Genomic DNA, 11,399 nt, shown 5'->3' with positions numbered 1-11,399 from the left:
CACTTCAGCCTACAGGTGGATGATGTCGTTTTTTAATGCTCCCATAAAAGGGGGGGGGACCCACTCCTTGCAAAGAGGAAATTAGCACAACAGGTAAATGTCTGCTAGAAGGCAGTTAGAATATGCAAGTTTTCTATTTGCAGGTGATTAAAAAAGAAAAAGTGTGGGGGTATTAAAAAAACTGTTACAGGTCTATTATACCACCTCAGGGGGAAAGAACAGTCATGTATTCCAAACTGTGCTGGAAATGGTTTGAATGCAAGCCATCACTGATAATGATGATGATGATAACGTTACAAACAGGAAACTGGGACTTATGTTCACATGTGGTGGGGGTGTAAATATGTACAATTTTTTTTTGCGAAAGGTGATTAAGGAGATAACAGAAGTCACTGAGTTAAAGCTGATCAAAAGTCTAGAGGTAGCATTATACCAATTTATGATGGGGTGGAAGATAAACAGTCTAGGAAGGAATGGCTTACAAATTTATTGACAGCTGCACCAGTTATTATAGCTAGGAAGTGGAAGGGGCAAGGTGAATAGAAAATGGAAGAATGGTATAAAGAGGTGTGGGATATAGCTTTTAATGATAAATCAATGTGCTATTAAGGTAAGATGGGGAATATGCAGGAGAAATGATTTTGAGGCGATAAGGAAGGTGTTTGTAGAATTTGTACTGTTAAAATGGAAAGGGGTCAAACTATCGCAAGAGGTGTTGAAATTTTTGGAGGTTGGATAGTTACAATGCAATTGTCTCGGGGATGGGGTGCACGTTTTTATTCTTATTTATTTATTCTTATTACTTTGTCAAAATAAAAATAAACATTTTTTTAAAAAATAAACAACAATAATGCAACCTGACACGTCTGCTCAGAAGCAAGCCACCCAGCGGGGCTTACTCCCAGGCAAATGGGGAATATGCAGGAGAAATTATTTTGAAATCTGGAACGTGTTTGCATAATTTCTACTGTTAAAAAGGAAAGCGGGTCAAACCACCGCAAGAGGGGATGAAATTTTGGGAGGCGGGATAGTTACAATGCAATGATCTCGGGGGTGGGGTGCACTTTTTATTATTTATGATTAATACTTTGTCAAAACAATAATAAAAAAAATATTTTTTTAAAAGAAACAACAATAATTCAACCTCACACGTCTGCTCAGAAGCAAGCCACCCAACGGGGCTTACTCCCAGGTAAATGGGCAGAGCCCAATAAAGTTGCTTCCACCACGCGGAGGGATGTAGTAAATTCCTCGTCGAAGACGCTCGCCCGTTTTAAACGCCCAAGCGGAACCTTGCGGCTCCGCCGCGCCGGGAAGCTGTTCGGGGACGGACCCATTTCCGCGCCGGACCGGAAGTGCCCGCTGCCATCACGTCACCGGGTTGCCCCACCGAGTGAGGGTTGCCGTGACAGCGGCGGACTCTGCAGTCGGAGTTCCTGGGCGCTCCTTGCTTGGAGTGGGAGGCTGGTCGCCCGCTCGCCCGCTCGCTCGGCCGGCCTCGCCGTGTCCCCCGGCGCCTTTCGACTAGGCCTCTCCTCCGGCCTCGGGTGTCTTCCATGGAGCGGGCGGCCGCTATGACGGACATGTACGACCAGGCGCTGCTGGGCATCTTGCAGCATGTGGGGAACGTCCAGGACTTCCTGAACATCCTCTTCGGCTTCTTGTACCGAAAGACCGACTTCTACCGGCTCCTGGTGCAGCCGGCCGACCGGCTCGGCTTCCCTCCGGGGGTGGCCAAGTGCATGGCGCTCCGGGTGAGTCCGAGAGGCTGGGGGCTCCTCGCCCATCTCCCTTGCCCCTCGCTCAAAATGAAGAGTTATTTGTTTTTGTTTCATACGCGTCCTTATTTAGGTAGCCATTTCCGGGAGGTTTAACTCTCTCTGTCAGCAAAACAAACAAACAAAAAAAAAAGCAGCACAGTGCCTGCTGGGCATCTCTGAAGACTCCATAAAGATTTATTCTGGAATAATAATAATAATATATTTATACCCCGCCCATCTGGCTGGGTTTCCCCATCCTCTCTGGGTGGCTCCCAACAGAATACTAAAAACATGATAAAACACCAAACATTAAAAATTTCCCTTTCGATCAGTTTTATGTCTTCTAAAAGTCAGATAGTTGTTTATTTCCGTGGCTTTTGTAGGTGGAAGGGAAGCTTTAGTCCACGAAGCCGTATGCTATGGAGTTTCTTGTGGTGGGTTCTATGGGAGCGGATTGTTTTCTGTCCATATATGGGTAAGGAATTATATGGTGTTTCTTGAACAGTTACAAGGTAGGTTTGCCTTTCGAAACAACAACAAAATGCGTCCAAAGTCGCTTGGAGACAAGTGAGTATGAGGCGTAATAAAGAATAACAAATCAGACCATTTTTTAAAGCTCTGCAGTAGTCAATCTGTTGTTTATACAAATATTTGTTGCACTGTGAGATGTTTCCCCCCTGGCTTCAATGAATTTAGGGTTATCTTTTTCCACCCTCATTTTAATAATCGCAGCATCCCAGTGGGGGTACATTAGGCACAGCGTAAGAGAAGGGTGTGTGTGTGTGAGAGAGAGAGGGAGAGAGAGAAGAGAGACTGACTCAAAGTGAGCTTCATGCCTGAGTTGGGTTTCGAACCTGGAGCCTTCCCAGTCCTAGCCCAATATTAACAACTACACCGCATTCCGCAGGAGTAGCTGCGTCAGTTTGTCACAGCAAACTCAACAAACAGTTTCTAAGGTGCCACAGACACAACTCAGAATTACGCTGCTATGTTATTTTGGGCTAGAACCCACTTTCATGAATAAAGTATAATCCTTAGGTGGCAGATATATGCCTGTTTCAGTTCTATTTTCCCTCTTCACCTGGAGCAATTCCCATGATGGCTTACATAAAGCAAAACAGAATTAATTTCCTTTCTGACACATTGCCCTATGATGGCATTGTCACTCCAGTCCATTCACATTCCAATCCCAATCTTTATTAGATTGATAAGAATTAGATTGTGGTTTTTTTAATCCTCTTTTAGCTCACCTTGCTCACCCACCTTTGGCAGTTGGGTGCTTGGTTCCCTGAATGCAAAATTCTTGCTCTTTATCCGCTGTCTTAAGTGTAGAGTTAAGTGCAACCTTTTACATGCCTACTCCCATATAAGTGGGTATAAGGTTGCAGCCTTAATTAATTAAATTTATAATGTGCCAGAAATGTAAAGTGACTTTCTCTGTCATCTCCATAAACATAAATAAGACTAAAAATAATTGTAGTTTGCACCAGCTGTACTTTTTTTTTGAGGCGTATGGGTGCTCTTCTCCCTTCTCACAGTGTATATTGGTTTAAATATAGGATATCCCACATTCTTAAGGGGCTAAATCAGTGAAACAATGAGACCCAACATTCTCTTGCAAGATCTTAGTGATTCCAAAATATAATTAAGAATCCCTCTCCTTTGTGGTTTATCGGATGGTGGATATACAATGGCTTTGTATACATGACTGGAATTAAGAGGCGTCTGTGGCAAAAGTCCAACCTTTTTCTGTGAAATAAGAGACCGTTTTTAAAAAAGGATCCATTATTAAATTTGAATATATCTTAGTTAAGGTAATGACAATGCATTTGAGCGAATTATTATTTAAAGTTAATGTACCAATAAATTATTTAAGCCCGTTGACTTCATTGGGTCTGTTTTCAGGTATGACTAACATTGAAAATCACCTTTGATTTCTAGAACTGCTTATCTTTTTAGCATTAGAGCTCTAAAGAGTTCTGTAACCAAACTAGAGAAAAGTTAATTCTGAATTTTTTAAAATTTCTTACCAGAAGAGCTTTATTTTTGATAACTAGAAATAAAAGCTGTGTTAGGGCTTCTTTTACTTCCTTGTAGGAGTATGATTAGATAAAGTTTTCTTTTGTACCCAATTCTAAATTGAAAAGGTGCTTTCTTAATTTCATGTCTCTCTCACTCTTGTTACACCCACCCACACACCCCTTTACTTTTAAAAGAGAGGGAGAAGATCCCAATGGCAAGTAGTGGGACAGAAGCATTAATTAGCTGTTTTTCCTGCATTGACCCTTCCTTAGATCCCATTACTGCTGTCATGTAGCTGTTTTTCAGGCTTGTTCTGCTTCCTAGATTCCCAGGTTTTCTTGTATAAAATCTGATGAAAATGCAGCAGGCTTTGGCTTTTTTACTGCACACTACAGGTTGCAGTTTGATACTGGACTATGGTTTTGCCCACATCTTACCCATGTATCTTTTTTAAATTTCATTTGTTAATGCTGTCTCAGACAGAAGTCTGGCCTTCAGATTGATATCCACTTCAGCCTGACCTCTCCAGTCTATTCTTGGAACAGTTGACTGTTCTAGAATGGCTATTGAATTATTTTTGTCAGCTGCTTTATAAAAACTGGGCATCAGAAGCATGACTAGATTAAACACTTAGATCCAAGTGTGTTTGTGAAATAACTGACCCTGTGTGCGTGTGGCTATGAGAAGGGTGGAGATGTTTTTGTTCAATGTGTTGTTCGGATGGGGCTGAGAGTTAACATATGGCAATTAGAGAGGAAGAGGCGCCTGCTACAAGTGGAGTGCTGCATATTTATTCTGCCTCACCCTCATCCCTGTGGCAGTTTAGACGGCCCTTGTTACTCTCTTAAAATCTGCATTTTATCTTCTCTATGAAGGACTTTGCCCAGCTTAGAAATGAGATGGGCTACTAGAGGAGGGACAGAATGCTATGTTCTTTTACCTGTAACCTGCTCACTTAAGTGGACTCAGGTAACTCCTTGTTGTCTATAGTGACCAGGCAGGTGGTTGCATACAAGGCTATGAGAAAAGGTGTTGCAGGTACGTGTCATTACGTTTTAATTTTGTAGGGATAGCTAAACAGGTCTGTTATACCGAACACACACAACAAATGCTGTTGTGGCATTTTAAAGATACTACTTGTATTTTTTATCTATGGCCTTGAGTTTTTGTGGAAACCCTACAGCAGGGTCCACGAGCCTAATTGGTCCCCACCAGGCCTTCTTATTTGGTCTGCAAGGCCATTTTGGCCAAGCTATGCCCACCTCCCCTATGCCTGAGGTAAGGTGTGGGGTAGGTAGCAAGCAAAAGGGGCTTTCCAGGCACTGTTGATGAACCTGCAAAGGGTTCTGCAAGACCCAAGTATCATCTGTTGGGTCTTGTGGAGAGCTTTGCAAGGGGCTTCAGAAGACCTGACAAATATCTGGTTGGTCAATATTTTAAGGCTTTTCACAATATAGTGCTTTGCAAGGCCCTCAGCAAGGCTTTCAGGTCCCTTACAGAGTGCTTGACAAGGTTGTTGGGTATTCCAAAGAAAAGTGTGGGCTCAAAGAAAGGTCACCTGCCATCACTGTGTTGCCAGGTGAGTGCCAATGAAGGGTGAGGCTTTTTTCTTTTTCTATTATGTTTTATTGTAATTCATATTTGGTGTTAGCCGCCCTGAGCCTGGCCCTGGGTAGAGAGGGCGGGGTATAAATAAAAATTGATGATGATGATGATTATCTGGCCTGCTGACTGTGTCCAGTCCCCCACCACTGCCCTACAGCATCTCACTAGAAGTTTATGTTTAGTATAGTTCTTCTTTCTGCATAATTTCCCATTCTTCAATGATAATTAATACTGTGGGCTGATTGTCCTTCCAAAGCTTCAGCACTTGTTTTGTTAGAAATATAAATGGCTTTGTTTCTGTAGGTCATCCACGAAGCAGTCTGTTTCAAGGAGCAGTTCTGTCACTCCTCTGAAAAAAAACAAACCACCCTTTCCATCCGTCCTCTTATTGTTATCTGTAGGTTAATGGTTGGGCTGTTGCTTTGTTTGCTGTATCACTTTCAGGCTTTCAAAAACTTTGAACACCTGGCCCGCCAGGATGATGACAGAAGACAGCAAGAACTTCAGGAAAAAGTGAAGAAAAGAGAGGAGGACATGGCAGCTGCAGGAGAAAGAGTGAAGGTGGTGCCAGCTGTAGCTGAGGAGATTGAGATCAGTGCAGCAGTGGGTGATGACTCTGTATCGGAGGGTGGAAAGGCTACAGAGTCACAGGAGCCTGTGGCAGTGGAGGAGAAAGCAGATGCACAAGCCGCCAATGCAGCCGTGGCGCCACCGGAGGCTGTTGCTGCCCCCTTAGAAAGTCAGCCAGCAGAGCTGCCCAGGTGAGTGACCGCTATGGTGCTTTGACCTCGTCGAACATTTTGCTGCAGAGAAATGAACTGACAATGTATCTACCGTATTTTTTGCTCCATAAGACGCAACTGACCACAAGACACACCTAGTTTTTAGAGGGGGAATGCAAGAAAAAAAAAAATTATTTAAAGGGAGCGCTGAGCAGAACCTGTATGCATCCCAGGCTCTGCTCAGCGCTCCCTTTCACAAGCCGCACGGAGTCATTGACGGGCTGCCCTTCTCCCTCCTCGGGTAAAAGCCCGCAAGAGCCGCACACACGCTCTGTGTTGCTCTTTAAAGGGAGTGCGGCTCTTGGGGGCTTTTCCGGGAGGTGGGGGAAGGGACTGAGGGGCTATCCCAGAAGCTAGAACAGCAAGAGGGAGCACTGCCCTGAGGAGGCTTTGCATGGCTTAGCCGCGCAGCCTGCATTCGCTCCATAAGACGCACACACATTTCCCCTTACTTTTTAGGAGGGAAAAAGTGTGTCTTATAGAGTGAAAAATATGGTATAATATGGCTTAGCCTGTAGGCTTGGAACAGGTTCTATTTTCTCAAGAGGGCCACTAGGGGAACATGTTTATCTGTGAGCAAGGGGCCTCGGTGCTATTTCAATGGATGAATCTATGCAGCAGCCTTTTGGATATATACAGAAATGTGCTAACAGTTAAGCCTTCATGTGGCTGTTTCTCGCATGGTGGCATCAGCCATGGATCTGGCAGCCTCTTGCTTGGAAGAAACAGGAACATTGTCTATGCAACAGAATGCGATGGTAAATGGCAGAGGTGGTGGAATAGATGGCATTGCTCCACTCCTGAGTTGCAGAAGTTCTTCAGTGCCTCAGGTGGAGTTCTTTCCCATTACCTGGTACTTTAATAAAATGGAGAAGCCAAGACTGATCTTGAGACCATCTGCAAGGAAAGCATGTTCTCTACTATTGACCTATGGCCCTTTCTCACTTCTGAATGTAGGTGCAAGAGTCGTGCTTTTGAATGCTCTCCCACAACAAACTCACTACTGTATAGGTAGAAAACCAGCAATGCTTACAAAGGGCTGTGCTGGACTCTCCTTCCTTGATGTATTAGATTTCTTTTATCAAGGCAGGTTTTTTTCTGTATGAGTAAACATCTAAAAGATTTTTCACTGGGAGTTGAAAGTGGTGTGGCCTGTTCTCTTGTATGTGTAGACTAGGCTTAAACGAGAGGCTGCCACACAGTATGTAAATCTTGGTGAGAATACTCTATGGAATTTTTTTGATGTACACTTGCCAAACTAGTTATATCACCACAAGACGTATACTGGCCTGTGGTGGCTTTAGGGAGAAACCTTGCCTAATTTGAAAGTATTGGGGAACCTGCTGTCTATTATGTGCTTGATATTTGCATTTTCTTGCTCTTCTTGTTATATTAATGAATCAGTAGACTAATAACCGAAGATTCCCTAAACGTACAGCTTTTGGTCAATAATGTATTCATCTTGTTTAGCTAATATGCAGGTGTTTGCTGCTGAAAAGTTCAAGAATTGTGTGCAGAGATATTGCACCCAACTTTTCTTGCAGAACTGCTGTAGTTGGTATAAGCTTGCCACTGGGTGGTGTTGGGATCCACTAAATGGATAACATAGACTCCAAAGCATATTGAAGAGTTACGTGAGGTCTCTGAGGTTTCCCTCCAGACAAAATTTGCTGCTGAGAGCCTGGCTAAGCAAGATGCTATGATGTTCATTTCTAGCAACAAATGGATGGAAATTGAAATTCTGCAATAGTATTTCCAACTCTCTTTACATGAAGACAACATAATTTCCCCAAGTCTCATCACCCAGAAGTTGAAACATGTCTCTAATATACCATCTTGCAAACTGTGAATAAGATTAACATTATTAGTCTTCATCTGGTATGTAGATGAGGTGTGCTTATATCTCTGCTTCTTATTTAGTACAAAAAGTCAGTATATTTTCTCTTGTAGTTTCAGGAATATGGTGTTTTCTTTAAATGTAGGATATGTTTAGATGGTAGAAAGAAAATAATACATAGCTGTAAACTTTCCCATTTCGAGGAATCCTATTCAGAATAAGGGAATTTCCCTTTAAAAAAAAGGAAAACATTGACAGCTATGAAATAATAAGTAATAATGTGTTTGAGGGAGCAGTAATATGTGTAGGTGCATCATTTATTCCTACATTGCAGGGAGTTGGCCTAGATGACCCTGGTATAGAACTCTACAATTCTATGATTCTACTATTTATATGTGTACGAGTGGTGGTAGCTCCTGGGCTGAAGGCTGAATGCCCAAATTTCTCTCATTTTTCTAACATTTAACCAAAACAATCCCCATGTACTTTCTAGCCCTTTCTGTACAAATCAGGTTCCAGCACGATAAAATATGCATTCAGTGAAAACTGAATTAGTTTGTTAGTTGAAATGCCTTAATTACTGCCACTTTCAGTACTTGTGATGAATGTCTTTCCAGGCCAAATCAAATATACAGGTAGAGTACAAGAGCAGCTGGCTAAAAGCGTTTGGACCTTTGTTAACACCTTACACAAATGTGCACAGCCCCAGTGCAGGATGGTCATTCTGATCTCCCGAAACGTCCTTGTCTTTTTCGAAAGAGGGTGGGTTTGTAGGTTTTTCTAGAACTTAGAAGCACAGAAGTGGTGGTAAATGTGTGTGTCTCCCACTTGACTGGGAGAAAACCATAGATCACATGTTTTGGATGCAAAAGATCCCATGTTCGATCCCTGGCATCTCGAGATAGGAATGGAAGAGACTTCTGTCTGAAATGCTGAAAATCTGTCAGTCAGTCTAGACAATACTGATCTAGATAGACTTGGTACAAGTAGAATCTAAAATTTAAAACCTTTTGTGTTCACCCGTGTTCTTCCTCCTGGAAGATGGCAAGGATGAAACAAAAATCTAATCTCAAAGTATATTTTTCTCATGCAATATGCCAACAAAGTAATCATAACCTGGCAGCTATATAGAGGCCTCTCATTATCACAAGACACATACAATGTAGTCTTTCCTCCTCCTCCCTTCTGGTCTTACATTTAGATGCAGCACATCACAACTTTGAGTAGTATTGCAACAAATGCTTAATGGAAGGAGATGGGATATCATTTTTCTGATGCTCTTGCCAAAGCCTATATTGGCTTGGCTTCCATCTCTAAACGATCCTATGTAGGACATGTTGCCATCTGATCTTCATGTCTCCAACTTCAGAAAGATCAGAATAAAGAGTGCCTGTTTTATTGCCATCTGGGTAGTGTGAGGCTGTGAATTGCAACACTCTTTGTGCCCAGACATTTCCATCTGCTTTGACAAGCAGCTCTCTCCATCGTTCTCGATGTCTGAGCTCAGCTCCTTTTTTATTTTGAGTGCTGCCTTCTCACTTGGCCCTCTTTTAGATTTTACTCTGCATACATTTGCCTCACAGTATTTAAAATAGTGTCACATGTGCCACAGATCAGTCAGCCTCCTGAGTTCTGTTTACATTGTTTGACTCCTGATTCTCATTTGCGCCTTTGTTTTTAGGTAGAAGGCTGAACTCTCTTGGTTGCCTTATTTTTCTGTTGGCACAGCAGACGCTTTGGAAGTCAGACAGCTTTCTTAGTAATTTGACTTGGTGTGGAGTGGCCTGAGTGGAAGGCTCTTAAACTGAAATTGGCACTTCCATGGCATTGGGGGGGGGGAGAAGTTTTTAAAAAATCAAAAGCACAACAATACAAACTACTGGGTGATAATTGTCTGAGCAAGAGGATCCACGGTGTATTTAGCTGCATAAATTAGTCTTTTCTTCACCCCATTTATGGAACTGGGGTCTAAGTTACATCTCTCTTAAGGCCTAGTATTAGAAGAGTTGCGTCTCGTGAAGTTATTGGAAATGAGGGATGAGAAGCAAGTATAAGCTCTTTTCAGAGAAGTTTGGCACAGCATAAGCGGTTGAGGTTTCTGAAGTAGAACCAGGAGCGATGGTGGCCTTTGTAAGTTGAACCACAAGGGATGGCTTGCAAGTAGACAAGTAGAGAACTGGCTGTCCTCTCCATGGTAGGAGAAAATAGTAGGAGCTGCTATATTAAGCAAAACTGGGTTACGCTGGAACGGCAGAATCAACACACTTGTGAGATCTGTTTGTTCCCTTTCAAAAGTGTTGCTTGCCTGGAAGCTTTCTGTGACCCAGAATTGGAGCTATAAACTTAGAAACGTAAAAGTAAGATGGGCAGGATATCTTTAAAAGGCACCAACTTCTAGCACACATGCCTATTTCAGTATACCACAGGTTTGGTAAAGGCACTAGGCATTATTGCTGGAATGCGTAGTTCAGCGACATGACATTGCAGTAGCTACAGGTAGGTAGCCGTGTTGGTCTGCCATAGTCAAAACAAAATAAAAGAATTCCTTCCAGTACCACCTTAGAGACCAACTATAACAACAGTAACAAACTTAGTTGGTCTCTAAGGTGCTACTGGAAGGACTTTATGACATTGCAGGCCATTGATATGAAGAACAAAGCAAATAGATTAAGTTTGTCATTGTTGGGCTTTGCAGTGAGAGATACTTCTGCTTCAGAAGGACTCCCTTCTACCTCTTTATCATAAGTTTATAGTGGAGGTTCACGCCAGAGTATTTTCAAGCGTCTACCTAATGGCATATATCTATTTAGGTGCATATCAGGGTAGATCTCAGTAAACTATGGGTCCAACCCATGTGGCAGCTAGTTGTTGCTTTTTTCTTGTTAAGGCAACAGGTATATGCTTTGTTATGTCAGCTAAGTCCAGTAATTTTGACAACCATTCCTCCATGGTAGGTAATGATCAGTCTTTCCATCTTTGTACATATAAAAGTTTCACTGCTGTGATCATGTATTGAAATAGTGTTCCATGGTATATATATATCTCCATCCATAAATCCCAGCAGGAAGAGCTCAGCTTTCAACTGCCATGCAGTACTTGGAAGGTTCCCCAGAAAGGAATGCACTTCCGGGGCTGAAAAAGGTACCCCAGTCCTCTGCTGGTATGTTGCAATAACCAGGAAAACCAAGGTTTGTTTTTTAACCTACCTATATATTGCAGAAGAGATTGTGCTTTTAAAAAGCTTGTGTTTCTGACGGTGTTAGTTAATCATGCCCCAATCCTGGATTAGATGCAGTGAGTCAGAATGGAAAAAAATTACATGGGATAAAAAGATTCATCTATCGATCAAAGGATGATTTTGTCCATTGAAAATTTCCTTAAGTTCTTTTCAAT

The 11,399-nt window shown here is 42.4% G+C and overlaps 1 protein-coding gene across 1 annotated transcript in view; it reads left to right on the top strand.

Annotated features, from left to right (window-relative positions):
• Window positions 1-1,367: 1,367 nt before the first annotated feature.
• Window positions 1,368-11,399, top strand: part of NUDCD3 (NudC domain containing 3) — a 52,481-nt gene continuing 42,449 nt past the window's right edge. The window contains exons 1-2 of the mRNA XM_082200630.1: window positions 1,368-1,754; window positions 5,832-6,148. Of these exons, the coding sequence (XP_082056756.1) occupies window positions 1,557-1,754; window positions 5,832-6,148 (515 nt within the window). The 5' untranslated portion in view covers window positions 1,368-1,556. The remainder of the gene's footprint in view (window positions 1,755-5,831; window positions 6,149-11,399) is intronic.

This window comes from Podarcis vaucheri (genome assembly GCF_965113315.1).
Source record: "Podarcis vaucheri genome assembly, chromosome: 15".
Taxonomy (NCBI): Eukaryota; Metazoa; Chordata; class Lepidosauria; order Squamata; family Lacertidae; genus Podarcis; species Podarcis vaucheri.
This window is presented reverse-complemented; position numbering and strand designations above follow the sequence as displayed.